The sequence below is a fragment of the Ptychodera flava genome, chromosome 10 (assembly GCF_041260155.1).
Source record: "Ptychodera flava strain L36383 chromosome 10, AS_Pfla_20210202, whole genome shotgun sequence".
Classification (NCBI taxonomy): Eukaryota; Metazoa; Hemichordata; class Enteropneusta; family Ptychoderidae; genus Ptychodera; species Ptychodera flava.
In genome coordinates, this window is record NC_091937.1 from 42,068,923 (window position 1) to 42,088,838 (window position 19,916).

The 19,916-nt window shown below is 37.0% G+C and overlaps 1 protein-coding gene across 1 annotated transcript; it reads left to right on the forward strand.

Moving 5' to 3' along the window:
- Positions 1–196: 196 nt before the first annotated feature.
- LOC139142837 (charged multivesicular body protein 1b-like) lies at positions 197–19,519 on the forward strand. Its single transcript, XM_070713003.1, has 5 exons — positions 197–365; positions 1,136–1,233; positions 2,258–2,473; positions 13,662–13,813; positions 16,712–19,519. The coding sequence occupies exons 1-5, from the start codon at positions 344–346 to the stop codon at positions 16,827–16,829; spliced, it is 606 nt and encodes a 201-aa protein (XP_070569104.1). The 5' UTR covers positions 197–343; the 3' UTR covers positions 16,830–19,519.
- The last annotated feature ends 397 nt before the right edge of the window (positions 19,520–19,916 follow it).

The window sequence follows — 19,916 nt, forward strand, 5'->3', positions numbered from 1 at the left end:
CGCACTTAAAAATCATGTGACAGTTCCCGTTTTGTGTCTCTCCCTGCTTCAGAATCCTTTAAATTAACGACTAAAACTCTCAGGCAACTGATCAAATAATTTTAAAAACAGTGACATTATCCTTTTTTGCGGAAACAAAAATTTATGAAAGATTTTGTGTAAACCGACACCGGTGACGTCATCGATTTCTGTGCTCACAAACCTCACAGGGTAAAAATAAATATTGGGGTCATACACCCATCATTGCTGGCCTGATTCATCATCACCTGTTTATCACCTCCCAGTTACTTCAAGTATTGTTGTTGTCGGGTTCTGTACGTACCTCCAGTTTTCTGTCGCGAAAATGTCTACGGCTACGATGGAAAGTATCCTTTTGCTTGTTACATACAGCTGTTTTTTCACAGTGTTGTCTTGACAGACTTACGCAGTACTGTACAGGAAGTGCAGGTTCCTATATTCAGTTTGTATATGAGTGATCCCACCTCTAGAGACTCAATAAGATGTGCTTGAATTGTTCTTTTAGAAAATCTAGTGATTTTGACTCGCTCAGGAAATATTAACACTCAACGTCTCTTCCATATAGTACCTTTTCTAACAGTTCAGCCGTTAACTTGTGTCCAAGTTCTAGGCGAACAATACACATTCACTTTCACTGTGGTTGTATTGCCTATACATGCAGTTCTGCTGTAACTTTCCTATCAGAAAGTTTATCATAAATTCAAGTATTGTCCCGTCTACTAGATAATCTAGATCAGAAAACTTTTCAAAGTAGTAGTTTTAACGATAGTTTCACTGTTACTGTAAGAACATACTACATGTTGTCTCCAGTGACAATTTGTCTGCCCAAATTTTTAATGTGGTTTTACTGCAGCAGGGAGTAGAGTAATGGATTTCAGCATCTATCAACCTTGTTAATCAGCAGTGTTTGTCTTAGTTGGGTGTACAGATTGTTTTTGTTAATCATGTCTTTCAGAATCAGAAAATATTGGAAAAAATTTCAATTCACTGCAGAATAAAACAATATGATATAGATTAGTGAATAGGTGAGGTAACTGCATACCAAATCATCGAACAGTCAAATGTACAATAAAAAAGTGTATATTCTGATGAGAGATTACCTTAACACATCTCTTAGAACACCTCTTTAATTTAAAATTTGCTGCCAAGGATTTAGCGAGGCAAAGTAAGAAATGTGAAAAAGAAGAAAAGGCTGAAAAATTGAAGCTCAAAAAGGTAAGCACAGAATTATTTTTTCATAGTTCAATCAACCATGGATGTTGATGCTCTTTCCATATGTTTCAGTTAAACTTATTAACAGTGTATCATCTTGGCTTCACCATCATATGATGTTCACAGCCTATTTTCTTACAAAAATTCCATTACATTTCATGATTATTAAACAAAGTCATAATGTCATAGTATCACTACCTTTTAGTCCTTAATATATTACAATTCTTAAAATGTACAATGAGACAGGGTGGGTCTGTAGACTGCTTGAATTTTAAAGCCTCCAGGAAGGTCATTTAAAAGTCTTGGGAAATGATATTTAATCCTTGAAAGTCCTTGAAAATTTATAGCCACTCATGATTTTTGAAAATCACACAATAAGCAGTTATGATATCATAAAGATGAAGTGTAAAATGATATATGAAATGATGTCTTGCAAAAATGACACCTGAAACATGCTTGGCATTATTTGATCGCAAAAACCTCTTGAAAGTCCTTGAATTTAAGTGGCTTTTAGTATATTGACGCTGATGAGAATCGCTACCACTTGCAACTTGAAATTTACTTATATGACTGTTTTCCAGTGCATTGAAGCATCAAAAAATGACACATGACTCACACCCTCCACAGTGCTATCATAGAATTTCCCATGCCAGCGTCCTTTATACCTACCTTCAACCAAGAATTCCTGCTATCCCCTTCATGTCATCTTCAACTACACAGTCCAAACCTCTGCCAAGGCAATATCCAATGGGTATATAAACTGTGATGTTCATGTGATCGTCAGTTCTATTTTCTCTTTATTATAATCAGGATCTACAGCCTTTTTGATTTCTTTATTGCTTGGCAGCTACATAAAATATGAAATGAATACATATGAAACTGGCGTTACATTGATAAACAAAATGATGGAAATCTTGGTCTTCAAATACGGTGCCATATGGGATTTTAGTTTCACAAGGCTCTGCATATATCAGCTTACAACACATATGATTTGAAAATTTCCATGTAAACTTTGCCTTGTTTCCAGGCTATTCAAAAGGGCAATATGGAAGGTGCCAAGATTCATGCAGAGAACTCCATAAGACAGAAAAATCAAGCGTTGAACTTTCTGAGAATGAGTGCCAGAGTGGATGCAACGGCCTCCAGAGTCCAATCAGCAGTCACTATGAAGAAAGTCACCTCATCCATGGCTGGTGTTGTTAAATCAATGGATTCAGCTATGAGGTCGATGAACTTAGAAAAGGTAAAGCTGTTTTGTCATGTGATAAAACGCCTGTGTTCTTTGCAGCAGGGTCAGTTTACTCCCTGTTTCTGTGTGGTTGTTGGATCGTTGAATAAGTGAATGGAGTGAGAGACTGAGTTCCAGATAGAGTCACTGACATGTCCACGCTACTGATTCGCCAATGAGGGTTTGATCACATGACACTTGAAATCCTGCATCTGAAACTTTCTGTCTCTCAAAAGTTAACCAGGTAGAGAAAATATTCTTCAAAATGATAAGAATATACCAAGTTTTTACATTAACATAGTATACATGGAATACAAAAAAAATTTGTATCGCCAATTCCGAATCTCCACTGTGCAGTGATGTTTTGTTAGCTCCACATAGCCATATGTATATATGGCAATGGAAGCTATTCTTATAGGCTAGGGAAATGTCTGTATGTATGTATGTCTGTATGTCTGTATGTCTGTGTGTCTGTATGTCTGTATGTCTGTATGTCTGTATGTCTGTATGTCTGTCCGTCAACATCAAAAACTCCAAAACCGCTGTACATTTCATCTTGATATTTGGTGTGTACATGGATGATGGGCTGTAGATGAGATTTTGTTCAAATGAAGTTGTCATTGCCAAAAATATGCAAATTAAGTGAAAAAATGTAAAAACAGTCAAAATTGAAAAACTCAATAACCACTGAGCAGATTACATGAAAAATTAGCATGTAAGTACTTTGGGCTGACATGAAATGATTGTGCACATCTTGGGTCAGTATCTTGGACTTGCTATTTTTCATGATTTTTTTTGTAATTTTCTCCCATTTTTGGTCAAAAATCTCCTGCTCTGAAACCACAAGTCCGATTGATTTGAAACTTGGTATGGAAGTGCATAGGAGTGACCTTTCCCAAATTTGGGCAAATCGTGGTGAAATTTGCATATTTTTAGTTTACAAGTCCATAGACTCCCATGTATAAGGCAGATCTCCATAGACTGCCATGTATAAGGCCACGAAAAATAAAAATTTAGTTTCTCATCATATTCATATTGCAAAAAGGATGCAGTGACACAATTTTTAGTCCCCACGGATGAAGTCCAGTGAGCTTATAGATTGGGTCATGTCCGTCTGTTCGTCCATCCGTGTGTCCATCCGTTCACGCAGATATCTCGGATATTTTGACAAAATGTCATGTGACCTTGATGACCTTTGATCTCAAATATACATATTTGTACATAACTCAGTAACCACAAGTGCTACCACCCTTCATATATGGTATGATGGGACAGCTTATGACGCCACATATTGTACCTCATTAATTATGCACATATCTAATTTTGAGCGAGCCAATAGAGCTAGAGGTCTGATTTTTGGTATATAAGGATAACTTAGCAAAACAATTTTTTTGACAAAATGTCACGTGACCTCGGTGACCTTTGACCTCAAATATACATATTTGTCCATAACTCAGTAACCACAAGTGCTACAGCCTTCATGTATGGTATGATGGGACAGCTTATGACGCCACATATTGTACCTCATTAATTATGCACATATCTAATTTTGAGCGAGCCAATAGAGCTAGAGGTCTGATTTTTGGTATATAGGGATAACTTAGCAATACAATTTTTTTGACAAAATGTCACGTGACCTCGGTGACCTTTGACCTCAAATATACATATTTGTCCATAACTCAGTAACCACATGTGCTACAGCCTTCATGTATGGTATGATGGGACACCTTATGACGCCACATATTGTACCTCATTAATTATGTGCATATTTAATTTTGAGCGAGCCAATAGAGCTAGAGGTCTGATTTTTGGTATATAGGGATAACTTAGCAAAACAATTTTTTTGACAAAATGTCACGTGACCTTGGTGACCTTTGACCTCAAATATACATATTTGTCCATAACTCAGTAACCACAAGTGGTACAGCCTTCATGTATGGTATGATGGGACACCTTATGACGCCACATATTGTACCTCATTAATTATGCGCATATCTAATTTTGAGCGAGCCAATAGAGCTAGAGGTCTGATTTTTGGTATATAGGGATAACTTAGCAAAACAATTTTTTTGACAAAATGTCAAGTGACCTCGGTGACCTTTGACCGTAAATATACATATTTTTCCATAACTCGGTAACCACCAAGTGCTACACCCTTCATGTTTGGTATGATGGGACACCTTATGACGCCACATACTGTACCTCAATAATTATGCGCATATCTCATTCTGAGCGAGCCAATAGAGCTGGATGTCTGATTTTTGGTATATAGGGATAACTATAGGACAGAAATTTTTTGACCAAATGTCATGTGACCTCGATGACCTTCTACCTAAAATATATGTTTAATGTTGTTACGTGCAGAGAAAACGAACAAAAGGGTGAACTCAGCAGTTAACGTTTAAACAAAATTTATTACGAAAATAAAACTAATTGCTAAGTCAGGGATAGAGTACAAGCTTAAAAGTGTACAGACTACTTATCTCAGCTGGGACGGCAAGCTCCAGTCTCAGAGTTGTAACAGTCAGTTGGATGAATGAACAGTCCTTTGGCTTGCAGGCTTGAAGCTGCACAAAGTCCACAGTATAAATCCAGCGTTGGCAGTGAAGGTCTTGAAAAGTCTTGAGAATGACTACTGCTGGAGTTTAGTAACACACAAGAGACACGATCCAAAAGTCTGACTGGAAGCTGTGCACGTCCCTTTATAAAGGCATGTAAGAACAATCTAGAACTTTTATTGACATGCTAATTACTGTTCTAAAATTATCTCCCTTACACAACTAATCAACTTTCCAGAACATTCCAAACATGACTAATTGAATTCAAGGTTGTGAGGTCATCAAGGGCAGTGACCTTGAGAATGTTCTAGACTAATTGAACTCAGGTCATGATGAGTGTGGGGGGGGAATGACCTACATAACACACCCCCTCTTCAAAAAAAGAAAATTTTTCAAAGAAAAATTTTTCTTTTACAAATGTAATCTTGAAAAGGATTTAAGTACTCAAATTTTGTTTTACTCTAAAGTAAAATTTCTTGAAAGTGAACAACAATAAAATTTCTTGAAAGTGAACAACAATAATTTCTAAATACGAGAGAGACAGTCTGCAATTAAATTGTCTCTGCCTTTGATATGTCTAATGTCAAGATTAAACTCCTGTAACATTAAACTCCATCTTAGCAATCTCTGATTTTTGCCTTTAAATTTCTGCAGAAAAACAAGAGGGTTGTGATCAATATAAACCACTATTGGCTGATTTGAAGAAGTAACATAAACTTCAAAATGCTGTAAAGCTAATATCAAGATAAACACTCTTTTTCAATTGTAGAGTAGTTTCTCTGGGATTTGTTAAATTTGCGTGAAAAATAGCAAACAGGATGATCTACCCCATGACTATCCTCTTGCAATAAAACAGCACCAGCAGCCGTATCACTAGCATCCACAGCTAATTTGAATGGCAAAGTGAAATCTGGTGCAGACAACACTGGAGCACTTTGCAGTATGGCTTTAAGTGTATCAAATGCCTGTTGGCATTGCTCTGACCAAACAAACTTTACTTTCTTTTTAAGTAAGTTAGTCAAAGGCTCAGTAATTGTGGAGAAATTTGGACAGAATTTTCTGTAGTAACCAGCCATACCGAGAAAGCGCATCAGTTGTCGTTTGCAGTTTGGTATGGGAAAACTTGAAATGGCACTGATTTTGGCATCAACAGGTTTTACCTCACCCTGTCCTACAGTATGTCCGAGGTAAGTTACCCTAGCCCAACCAAACTCAGATTTGGCAAGGTTGACAGTCAACATTGCTTTGCTCAGTCTCTCAAAGAACTTCCGCATGAGCTTGATGTGTTCCTCCCAGGTGTCACTATACAGGACTACATCGTCAACGTAAGCTGCACACCCGTCTAGCCCGGATATGACGTCGTTGATCATCCGTTGGAACGTTGCCGGAGAGTTCTTCATTCCGAATGGCATCACCTTGTACTGGAACAATCCGTCTGGTGTAACAAAGGCGGATATTTCACGAGCACGATCCGTCAGAGGGACTTGCCAAAATCCCTTCAGTAGGTCAAATTTTGTCACATACTTGGCTTTTCCCACTCGGTCGATGCAGTCATCAATCCTCGGGATTGGGAAAGTGTCTGTCTTTGTTAAAGTGTTGACCTTCCTAAAGTCCGTGCACATACGATAACTGTGATCTGATTTGGGAACAAGTATGCACGGCGAACTCCAGTTACTTTTACTGGGTTCAATAAAGTCATTGTCCAGCAGGTATTTGACTTCTTCCTGGAGATATTTCGCTTTTGTTGGATTCAGTCTGTATGGATGTTGTTTTACAGGCTTACTGTCCCCAACATCAACGTCGTGATAGATGACGTTTGTCCTCGTTGGAACATCTTGAAACAGGTGTTTATATTCGTGGAGCAGTTCTTTCACCTGTTGTTGTTGTTCTGGCTGGAGGTGTGCCAACTTTGTAGACTCCAGCTTCTCCAGGATTTCTGAGTTCTGAAGCTTGACCGAGCCCAGCTTTGAGTTTAGAGTATTTTCACTTAAGTCAGTTTCAGTATCACTATCTTCATAATGGTTTGAACTGACTGCACTGACAGGCTGAGTTATAGTAGGATTATCCCTATCCAAATATGGCTTAAGCATATTTATGTGACATAGCTGTTTTTGTTTTCGCCTGTCAGGTGTTATTATGATGTAATTTAAATCACTCATTTCTTATCGATTAGATATGGCCCAAAGTAACGAGCATGGAGTGGTTTGCCAGGAATTGGAAGTAGAACAAGAACTTTTTGACCTGGTTCAAACTTCCGTTTTGAGGTGCTTTTATCATATCTGGTTTTCATTGACTGCTGAGATGACTCAAGATTTTCTCTGGCTAATTCACATGCTTTAGAGAGTTTCGTACGAAAATCTGACACATATTGCAAAATATTCAGACAATCATCGTCGTCAGATAGGAATTTCTCTTTAACGAGCTTAAGTGGGCCACGGACTGTATGTCCAATACAAGCTCAAATGGCTAAAACCAAGAGACTCTTGAATTGACTCTCTAACAGCAAAGAGCAGAAAATGAATTCCTTCATCCCACTGCTTCTCTGTGTCAAAACAGTAGGTCCTAATCATGTTTTTCAAAGTTTGATGAAATCGCTCAAGAGCACCCTGACTTTCTGGATGATAGGCGGATGACCTATACTGTTTAATGCCTAGCTGATCCATTACTTGTTGAAAAATACCAGACATAAAGTTGGAGCCTTGATCGGACTGGACACATTTAGGGAGGCCAAATAAAGTGAAAAATTTGACTAAAGCTCTCACTATAGTCTTTGTCTTTATGTTTCTCAGTGGTATGGCTTCTGGGAACCGGGTTGATGTACACATAATTGTCAACATGTACTCATTTCCTGATCTTGTTTTTGGTAGGGGCCCAACACAGTCTATTAGTATCCTACTAAATGGTTCTTGAAATGCAGGAATTGGCTGTAAAGGGGCCTTTGGAATGGTCTGATTCGGCTTTCCTACCATTTGACATGTGTGACAAGTTTTACAGAAATGTGCTACATCCTGCCTGAGATTAGGCCAATAAAAGTGACTGAGAATTTTATGATAAGTTTTCCTGACTCCTAAGTGACCAGCCCAGGGGGTTTCATGGGCCAGGCGCAATATTTCAGCACGGTAGGGCTTTGGAACCACAATTTGATGTTTTATAGCCCAATCGTCATCAACCAAAACATCTGGAGGTCTCCATTTACGCATGAGAATACCAGACTTTGTATAATAGGAAACAGAGCTATCTGAAGTTTTACCTTCATCATCTACCCTGTCAAACAAAGACAAAATATCTGGGTCTTTGTGTTGTTCTGCAATGAGATTTGATCTAGAAAATGTCTGACTTTGGTCAGCAGAAGTTTTACTGGAAGTTTCAAATCCACGAGGGATAACGGAATGATCCGTGTCAAACACCTGACTGAGAAAGGTGTCATTTAAGTCAACATCTGTGACATTATTTTTGAGAGTATTTTGATTCTCGGAAGTTTTCTTTGACATGGCTCGAGTAATGGCACATGAAGGAAATAAATCGGGTATCTCTTGTTCAATTGGCTCTGGATCCTGATCTAAATAGGATTATCAGTCACAAGTTGATTTGTAATAACCTTGTCCCCAGCAGGGTCGTTTCCAAGAGGAAGGTGAATCCCTTCAAAAGGCAAAAAAGGCTTAATACCTAAAGTCATGGGTCCAGAAACCAAGTTCGAATACAAATAGACTAGACGTTATGGAGAGGAACATGAATGTAGTCATTACAATCTACCCCCTTAATAAGAACTTTAGAACCTAAAAATGACTTTTCAGAAAAGGCAGGGTATATGCCAACAAAAGAGACTGGGAAGCCCCGGTATCTCTTAAAATTTTGATTGGGAAGCAGAAGATAGATCACAAGAAAGTTATACAAAACCATCGTGAATAAGTGTTTGCCAGGGCGAAAATACCCATAATGCTATCTTGAGAAGAATTGACCTTGACCTCATTAATTGGGGATAAGAGGGGTTTAACCTCAGAAAATGTGTTGCACACATTATTAGACTCTAATTGAGTTGATGAAGAAATAAAGCCGGTTGGCTTAGATCCACTTTGACCACTTTGACCTTCACGTTTTCTTTTCAATTTGAAACAATCTGACATTAAATGGCCGTCTTTCTTACAATAATTACAAGAAAGTGTACCAAACTGTTTGTCAGAAGGAGATTGAGACTTGGGATCTGATGATGTGGGAGTGTTACTTGAACTCTGTGAACTGTTGTCATTTGATTTTCTACTGTCCTTTGAAAAATTCTTGGATGAAAAGGAGGAGTTAAATTTACCTGCATTGTTTCTGTAGGAAAAGGACTGGGATGGTTTGCTGAGAAATGAAGATTTGTGGGTCAATGAATAATCATCGGCCAAACGTGCAGCAACCTCTAATGTATCTGCCTTTTGTTCATTGATAAACGTCTTGATGTCACTCCGGATGCACCTTTTAAATTCCTCAATCAAAACAAGTTGTCGTAATTTGTCATAATTCTGACTGACCTTTTCCGAAGAACACCAACGATCAAACAGTTGTTCTTTTGTTCGAGCAAATTCAACGTAAGTTTGATCTTTTACCTTCTCACAATCCCTAAATTTCTGACGGTAAGCTTCAGGCACCAACTCATAACCCTTGAGAATTAATTCCTTCACAGAATCATAATCTGAAGCCTGCTCTACTGACAACTGAATGTAAATTTCTCTGGCTTTACCCACCAAAGCACTCTGCAAAAGCATAGACCAGGACTCCTTAGGCCACTCAGACTCTGAGCAATTTTCTCAAAATGAAGGAAATATTTATCAACATCCTTTTCTTGGAAAGGGGGAACTAACCTGAAATGCTTAGTGATGTCAAACTTGTCTGAAGGGAAGAATTTTCCTGACTGTCCAAGCTCCAAACGTTTCATTTCTAATCTTTCCTGCCTATCTTTCTCTCTCTGTCTTTCTTCCATTTCTAATTGCATTTGTATTTTTTTTCTTTTTCTAATGCCTGTCTCTCTTTTTCCATTTGTAATTCTAGTTTCTTGATCTCCAAATTTGTCTGCAATTCTAATTCTAATTTTCTGAGTTCAGAGGTAGACTCGGGCTCATAATCTTTCAGGGTGGATTCCTCAAATTGGCCTAAATCAACTAGATGTTTGGCAATACGGTACTGTATTTCCCTCTTGCGCATAGATCTTTTGACTTCTACTTTAAGGAAATTGGCCAGTGCTATGAGGTCGTCTTTTCTGAGGGAATCAAATGTGTCCTGATCAAGGTCATCCATTTCCTCTGGTTTAAATTCCGCCATGATTAAATTTCGCTGAGTTCACAGAATACTGTAGTTTTTAAAAAGGCAGGCAAAATGTTGTCAAACGGCTCAAAATATTCGTATCCCGGACGAGCCCCCAATTTGTTACGTGCAGAGAAAACGAACAAAAGGGTGAACTCAGCAGTTAACGTTTAAACAAAATTTATTACGAAAATAAAACTAATTGCTAAGTCAGGGATAGAGTACAAGCTTTAAAAGTGTACAGACTACTTATCTCAGCTGGGACGGCAAAGCTCCAGTCTCAGAGTTGTAACAGTCAGTGGATGAATGAACAGTCCTTTGGCTTGCAGGCTTGAAGCTGCACAAAGTCCACAGTATAAATCCAGCGTTGACAGTGAAGGTCTTGAAAAGTCTTGAGAATGACTACTGCTGGAGTTTAGTAACACACAAGAGACACGATCCCAAAAGTCTGACTGGAAGCTGTGCACGTCCCTTTTATAAAGGCATGTAAGAACAATCTAGAACTTTTATTGACATGCTAATTACTGTTCTAAAATTATCTCCCTTACACAACTAATCAACTTTCCAGAACATTCCAAACATGACTAATTGAATTCAAGGTTGTGAGGTCATCAAGGGCAGTGACCTTGGGAATGTTCTAGACTAATTGAACTCAGGTCATGATGAGTGTGGGGGAAATGACCTACATAACAATGTCAATAATAAGTAACCACAAGTGCTATGTCCTTTGAATTCAGTAGGATGGGAGATCTTATGACACACAACGCTTTACCTCATTAATTATGTACACATCTAATTCTGGGCAAGCGAATAGAGCCAGAGATCTGATTTTTTGGCATATAGGGATTAATTAGCAATATAATTTTTTTTTTCAAAATGTCATTTGACCTCGATGACCTTTGACCTTGATTATACATATATGCATATTTCAGTAACCACAAGTTCTATACCCTCCAATTTTGATAGGATATTAGACCTTAAGATGTCACATCTTGTACCTCATTTATAATGCGCATATGTATTTCTTGGCTGGCCAATACTGCTAGAGGTCTGATCTTTTTTCCCGATTTAGAACCATAACTTAGACATGCCTCATGTGTTTCAAATTGGGAACAACGACATAGACCTATGTGCCCATAGATCTGAACATATACACTCCAGTGATACTTCTTAATGACCACATTTTCCTGCCCCATCAAGACTAATACTCCTATTACAAGTGGGGACTATGTCATTATCACAGTATTCGATATATCTAATTCTGTATTTTTCCATTTTATATTCTGAATAATTACATTAAACATATTTCACTGTCTCCAGTACATTTCATTAAGTATTTTCACTTCATGCACTTTATCCCTTTCACACATGTTCAAATATCTGACCAGAGAAGAAACACTAAATAGTCCAGGATGGGAGCTACAGTGTCATTGACGCTATTTTCTGATATTGTTGAGGAGTGGTCACAAGGGCCCATTAGATGGGGCCTCATATGATATACTGTGCAAGGATGATGCATGAGCGACTCATGGTACCATGTACCAGCAGGGCCGGGTGGGCAGAGGTGCTGCACTTGATCTGCCGTGTGATGGGACACCTGGGTCATTGAGTTTACCCCTTTTTAGCTCCGCTGTCAGCGACGCGGAGCTTATCAAATAGGTTGATTTTCCGTCGTCGTCATCGTCGTCGTCCGTCGTCGTCCATCGTCGTCCGTCAACAATTGCCTTCTCCTCTGAAACTGCAAGTCCAATTGCTTTGAAATTGTACATGCACTTCACTTGGGGTAACCTCACTTCAGTTTGTTCAAATCGTGGTGAAATTTGCATATTTGTATTTTTGGGGCATTTTTTGGTGTTTTTGGTAAAAAAATCTTCTTCTCTGAAACCGCTTGTCCGATTGCTTTGAAACTTGATATGCAGTTTACTTAGGGTGACTTCAGTCAGATTTGTTCAAGTCGTGGTGAAATTTGCATACTTGTATTTTTAAGGCAATTTTTGTTGTTTTTGGTAAAAAAATCTTTAAAAATCTTCTTCTTCAAAACTACCAGTTAGATAGCTTTGATATTTGTTACATATGTCCCTAGGGATGATCTGTGTCAGATTATGCAGAAATATGCAAATTTGCATTTTTAAGGCAATTTTGGTCATTTTTGGTCAAAAAATGTATTTCTCAAAAAGTACTGGTCTGATAGTTTTGAAATTCGGTATACAGGTTTCTATAGATGACTCAGTAATATATATTGAATTTCTGATGAAATCTGTAATTTTTTATTTTTGGGGCAATTTTTGCCATTTTTGGTCAAAAAATGTGTATTTCCAAAACTACTCATCTGATAGCTTTGCAATTTTGTATACACGTTCCTACAGATCACCTTAATGATATTTATTGAAATTATGATGAAATCTGCAATTTTGTAATTTTGGGCAATTTTTGCCATTTTTGGTCAAAAAATGTGTTCTCCAAAAAGTACTGGTCTGAAAGCTTTGAAATTTGGTATACAGGTTTCTACAGATGAGCTAAGTAATATATTGAATTTCTGATGAAATCTGTAATTTTGTATTTTTGGGGCAACTTTAGCCATTTTGGTCAAAAAAAGTATTTCTCAAAAGTACTCCTCTGATAGCTTTGAAATTTGGTATACAGGTTTCTATAGATGAACTAAATGATATTTAAGATGAAATCTGCAGTTTTGAATTTTTTGGGCAATTTTAGCTATTTTTGGTCAAAACATATGTTTCTCAAAAAGTACTGGTCTAACAGCTTTGAAATTTGGTATACAGGTTTCTATAATTTAACTAAATTTGATCTTTTGAAATTATGATGAAATCTGCATTTTTTTGGGGGGGGGGCAATTGTTGCCATTTTTGGTCAGAAAAATTTATTCTCAAAAAACTACTCATCAGATAGCTTTGGTTGACATGTTCTTAGGGATGATCCGATGTGATATATTCAAAGTATGATGAAATCTTCAATTGTGTATTTTTGCAGCTATTTTAGCCACTTTTTTCTGGCCACTGCATTGAGCTATCAAAGATTTCCACCTTCTTCATCAACATGTGTCAAAAATAGTTATTCTCTACATAAACACAGCGGAGCTATATCGGCAGCTAGGTCGCTTGTATACATATCTCATGAATATTAATATTTGCTCAACCAATCATAGCTCAGTGGAGACAGTCTGTAAAACATTTCACAGAAGGCAAAAAATTTAATAGAGAGAAATATTTCTATTCTGACATTTTATGAATAATAAGCAGTGTCATGCATATAACACAAACCACAAAAGGACATTTTTTCAGTACATAAATTTGAGGACAATGGGCTTTTCTGTTACCTAATCCACTTTCATTGCTTTGTCAATTCAGGTGTCAGCATTGATGGACAAGTTTGAACGCCAGTTTGAAGATTTAGATGTACAATCAGCATACATGGAAAACACAATGAGTGCAACCACAACACTGACAGTACCACAGCAAAGTGTGGATGGTCTAATGCAAGAAGTCGCAGATGAAGCTGGGTGAGTGATGTCACATCACATGACAGATGAAACAAAGTGCAATAGGTTTAATAGTCACACAATCCCAACATGACCTTACATGCAGCTTAGGGTTAGCATCAGTACAAGTGCAATTTTTTCTTGACAGGGGAAGTACATACCAACCAAATACCAGGATGTAAGGTCATGCAAGGGGTCACGAGAAAACCTGATGTACAAGTGGTTGTTTTACCATTTCTATCGCATACCATCCGTAATGAGAGTTCATGATATAAAATTTATGAATATCATTATTTGAATGTACCATTATAGACCTATATCCATGACCAATGGAGTTTCATCGTGCAGTTAGTTTCAGTATCAATATCAGTGGACACAGAGTCCAATAACAGTGAATGTTATTGGATGCCATATGACCTTTGACCTCAACTTTTAAGTGAGCAGGAGAAAATCTGATACAGTCAGATTATTCTTTTATGAGATATGATTAAAGGTATACAGTCACCTGTATCTAAATATGCCCATATATGGTCAAAGGGGCGTTCCTTGGGATTCAAAATGCCCGAGTGAGGGCGCTGTTTTTAAAAAGCGGCCACCCGCTTAAAATCTGTGATTGGTTAGATTTTCTCTTTCAATGGTAACTGTGGCAAAATTGGAACAGGTGACAGTATACCTTAAAATTACAATATACGAAGACCAGTCCAAAATACATAAGCATGATGGTTCTGTTTTACATGCTGCCCATTATGAGGCTGTGTAAAGTTGTGAAAAGAAACTTGACTAGTAAATAGCACCAATGTTATGTGATGATTTTTTTACCTTCTCGTGTCTATTTATAGACAGAGAAGGTATTAGAGTTGAAAACCAGTATGCTGGTGTCAACTACTTCCGTCTGTCAATACTTCCGTCTGTCAAGATCCGTTGACGTTATATGCCATTGTGATGGGTCATATCATAAACTGGTGGGGGTGTCATGGTTCAGGTTGAGGTGTAGAGAACGATTTTGAGCTGTGACAAAATTAAAAGGGACTTAGCAGCATAGCCACAGTGTTACATGTAAGCCTTTCTCCAAGGTTCTTAGTTGACTACGATCTATTACAGACTACTGAGCTGACGTTAGGGGTACTCACTTTGTGTTTGCTCACCCTGTGTGCGCTAGTGTTTGGTACTGAGTTGCGTGGATATCCCCTCATGGCCTCACGTGATATGGGCCTGTTGCATAATCTGCAGATGATCATATGCCTCTGAGTCTGAAAACGGTCATTGTGTAAGCCTGTCGGCATTTTCCTTGCATTTTTTCTCATTTAACTTTGCAAAATATCGGCGAGTACCTCAATATTTCAAGATAACTCTTTCTTCCCAATCGTTTCCTTGAGTTTCAGAGTCATATGAACGAAAATGAGTGAAAGTTTTAGACAGGAAAATCGGACGTCGGCCATGTTCAATGTTTACAGTACAATCAGAAGTTTATGTGGAGGAAATAACTAACAAACACTATTCATGATGCCCGCCCTCTAGAGGCAGACCTTCCTATATGAAGTACAACATTTGATGCTTGTGGAAAGCTTGACCACACAAAGGAGCATTTAACTTTTAGAAAATGACATAATGAATAAGAAGCTATTCTGAAAATGTCAAATACTGAGAAAAAATGCGCAAATATTCAAAATAAACAGGTTAACTGACTGGTCAGCTATAAAAAGCAATGAAAATGTTTATGATCAAAAGTTTTTGAGATGCGTACATTTTAACAAATACAGAATTATTAACATTATAAATATAAGACCAAACTATTTTTTCAGGGATGGGACAGGCTGGAAATGAGGGGTGAGAGACAAAGGCACTCTTATGCTGCATGTGGATGCAGCCACACCATTTCATTTACAGCATACTTATTCACTGTGTTGTGTTCAAGTTCCATATTGTACTGACTGTCATACAAGGATAACATAAGCAAATCAAATCAAATTAGAAAAGGATCAATGCTGTTGTGTGGATTTTGCTGAACACGGCTGATTTTAATATTTCGCCTACATATTTGGTATCCAGCAAAGGCATATTTTGATGTAAAGTCAAAATTAACACTACATTGCTGACAATATATGTTACCGTTTCTGTATGAACTTTATTTTTTTAAATTATAGAAAGTACTTCGAACAGATTAACAATTATCGTGATGTCAACCCATGATTTTACATCACAAAGACTGTAATTCTGCCAATTTTTTTTATTTTTCAGTCATTTTATAAATTTTGCACTGCACAAGATGATTGAACAAATTGCAATGTTTGAATCTGTAAACTCAAAGAATAATCCTTTGGTCACAGATTAAATTATTTTTTGAAAAGAAATTTACTCTTAAACACTTTTAGCATATATTCTTTACACGGTCATGTATTTCAAGGAAAATATGCCTATTAAAAACAGTAATTTCTTCACTTTCAATTTCTTTTGAATACTATGACAATTATCAGCCATGAGGTTTTACAAACACAAGACCAGATAAGCGTTTTCATCATTTCCACAGGACTCTTTGGAATATCCCTTAAAAACAATTAAAAGTGACTTAAAATGATCACTTGGTATACATTTAATTTACAGATGCCAGGTTGTGTATTTCACATGCACTCAGGTCAGTAGGGAAGTGCATCATTACTATTTTGGACTGTTAATTCTTATTTCTGAATTATTTAACTTTTTTCCACATGAACTATCTTTAGGCAGTTTATATTGTAGCTTAGAATTTTTTTGATTGATGTATTTAATCATCTTTTGGGTTCTTTGGGTCCATATCTCACCTCATGCCCCTACATCATCAACTATTTACCAATAACTCCATGCCAAAAACCAATTGCCTGACCTGGCCACACATTAGAGAAGGTACAGCGTCATTGACGGTATTTTCTGTGTTCCTTGCAGATTGGAGTTGAACATGGAACTACCTCAAGGAGGAACAGCAACTATCGGTCAAGCAAGTTCTGTATCAAGTGAACAAGATGAACTTTCACAGCGTCTTGCCAAACTTAGACAGATGTAACCCCATTTATTTATTGATCATTTTCATCCATATTCTACTGAATATGTAACATTTCTAAGTTACTTGGGCCGGGGAGGTTTAAACAGAAAAGCGATAGGACAAGAAGTAGTTTAAGGGGATTCCATTGTCAGGTATACATGCATAGATTTTCTGTTCACAAAAATCAGTTTCGCTTTCTTGGCAGATATAGCATTTGACAACTTATAGTTTTCGTATTTACGTATCCCAGCAATCGCTTTGTGATTTTCCAAGACATATTTTCTTTTGGTCCCTCATGCAATATAATTTATCCTGTCTCTGTGTCACAGAGGATGCTTCAACAATACAATGCCATTGCACTGCTCACTGCTTGAGCCTGTATGCAAATGTGTCAGTCATGTGACTTGGCAGTCACATATCATGCATGTACACCTGATGATAGGCCACCCTGAAAATGGGTGAAGATTTTTCATACAAAGTTAATAATAACTCCCATTCGATTGTTCTAAATACTGGATGGATCTCAGTGAGTGGACAGAATCTAAGCCATGTCTCAGTGATCCATAGGAAAGGTTATGCCTCAATACTGTTTACCAGGTCAGTAGTTCTCTGAATTCATTCCCATGGTGCAATAGTTTCGATGTGGATAAAATTCTCGAGGGCCATGTTAAACATTGAAAGGTGTGGGAATGGACATGATATTTACAGTGTTGTCACACGTGCTGCTCTCTGTATGTGTACGTTGATTGATGTAGTAAATGGAATACTAACAATTGTTTGTAGATGCTTTGATAAAAACCTTATACAGTACCATAACCAGCACCTGTTTAAAATCGCAGACTAGCTTTATCAAAGTTGCAAGAAACTGGCCTCCATTTCTGATAGTCTGAATCACAAAGTAATTCTGAAATGTATCATTTTTGTATTTATGCACATTCATAATGAATCTTTTACAGAATATGTGTATATGAATCATTTTTTTTTTTGATGTCATCTTTAGTTGAACCCTTTACCTGCCAGACAGTATCACTTCTCCATCTGCCAAGTCTTCAAGTCTTTGTGAAAATGCACCATATTGGACATATTGTGCTTCACTAGTTTTAACCAACTTGACATGATGGTCAAATATGAACTTTGCAGGTAAAGGGTTAAAGCTCCATAAGCTGTATCTTTTGGCTATTTTTTCAGAACTTTTGTTTTGTAGTTCCCCTACACTTTCTGCATTGAATCCTTAAACTGTAGTAATTTAATGCCAAGTATTTAGCATATCAACACAACCTATATGAGTATAATCTACATTGTTATTGTTGAAAATTGTATTCAAGTCCGGACTAGAATTCGTTTGTTAACAATAAACAATGATCACTACACACATAAAAGCTGAGTTGACAAAAAACCCTCGAAATTTCAGCATGACAAATGGATTAGGGTCAGACACTGTAGTTGATATACAGAAGCAGAATACTGAAAAACTTGCCACAAGTTACAGCTTATGTCCCTTTAATGCTGTTTCCTGATAGGCTGAATTAATGTTTGTTTTGACTCCCAATTTTTATCTGCTGGGAAAAATTGCATGTAAAATACGACTGTGCTTACATGCACGTACCTACACAATTACTAAAAGGGACTGTTTAGATTTTGATAAATTCTTGCAACATATTCAGTTTTGTCAGCAATCTGTTAAGTAAAAATGTACATCAAAACCTCACTTGCATTTTTGCAAAGTCAAATCATATGCGTATGTTTGAATTTTTAAGATTAATGTATTGAAGGCACCTAGATTTAGTAGTGTTTTATTTCTGTATAAATAAAAAATATTTTCTCTTCATTTTTTTTTTGATTTTCAACAGTAACAGTGTGTGCAGTTTTCATATGAACTATGAAAAATGCAGGGTAGGTCAAAATATATGCAGAATTCCATAAATTTTTTATGCTTTTGGTAAGCAATGAAAGTGTGGCTTTTCATGGACTATGTGTGCGCAACCAGTACCGTACAAAGATGCCACAAGATGCTAAATGATGTGTAATTTTCTTTTATGACCTGATTATGTTAGGAGCAAGACAACTTGATACTGTATATTCCTTAGTTCTTAAGTAAAGCTAAAAGTGCTTCATGGAACATGACAAGCAAGATTGTTATGTACAGATGTAGCAAATGTCAGGAGTTACAAGCCACGTCACTGCTTGCTGTCCACACATATACCGGTAATATAGTAGCCAGGCTATTTAAGATATGTATTTAACAGGTGTGAGAAACATAATTTCTTGCAGGAATTTTCTCTGAATAAATCACTCTGTATATTTTCTCATTTTGACGAAGCTTAAATGTACCATTTTGAGAAACAGAAACATGCATGTGTGTTTGCAGACTGATATCAAGAAAATTGAGATGGAATATTGCGTCAGTGCTAGATATCTGTAGGGATATTGATTTGTAATATTATTTCTACATTTCATCACTTTTTGTAAATACAGTGTAGCCAATGAATTTGCTGAATGCCAGTGTTTTGATGCAGACAAATCACAGATATAGTGGACCATGTAAATGTTTAGATGTTGTAATATTAATCTGCTTTTTTGAGAAGTTCTGTCATTTTATGAAGACTGGTAATGTCATTAAAAAAATGTACAACTCCAGTTTTATAATCCATGTCTGTTGATTAGTTTTAGAGGTTTACGAAACACGTCAACAAAATAAATCAATAAAGTTACTATGAAATCATTCATAAATGACTAAATAAATTTTGTTACTGGATATAAAATTTCAGTCAGTAATAGCAAAGTTCTTCCACTCTTTCGTAAAAGTCATGCCCAACTTCTTTCTCAATCCTTTTATCCTTCAACTTTGGAACGTTCCATTGCTTTCTGTAGAGAGGATGGTTCTATATGTAGGGAAATGGGTGACATGGGTTACTACAGAGTGTGTTCCAGGTTACAGCACCGCAGTTGTTACGATGTAATAATTCTGGGAGTGTTTTTATCACCTGTTGGCCATACTCAACGGTATTGGGCAATGATTATTATCAAAATTCATACAAACAATAACCTTTCTTGCAAAAAATATAAAGCAAGAAGCCTTTAGCTGCAATTTCTGCATACTTTTAATCC

Bases quoted from the DNA above. Each gene is read 5' to 3' on its own strand.
- LOC139142837 (XM_070713003.1), top strand. From the start codon at position 344: ATGTCTACGGCTACGATGGAAA. The intron at 2,474-13,661 runs GTAAAGCTGTTT...TTGTCAATTCAG, and splicing joins GGTCGATGAACTTAGAAAAG to GTGTCAGCATTGATGGACAA. The intron at 13,814-16,711 runs GTGAGTGATGTC...TGTTCCTTGCAG, and splicing joins GAAGTCGCAGATGAAGCTGG to ATTGGAGTTGAACATGGAAC.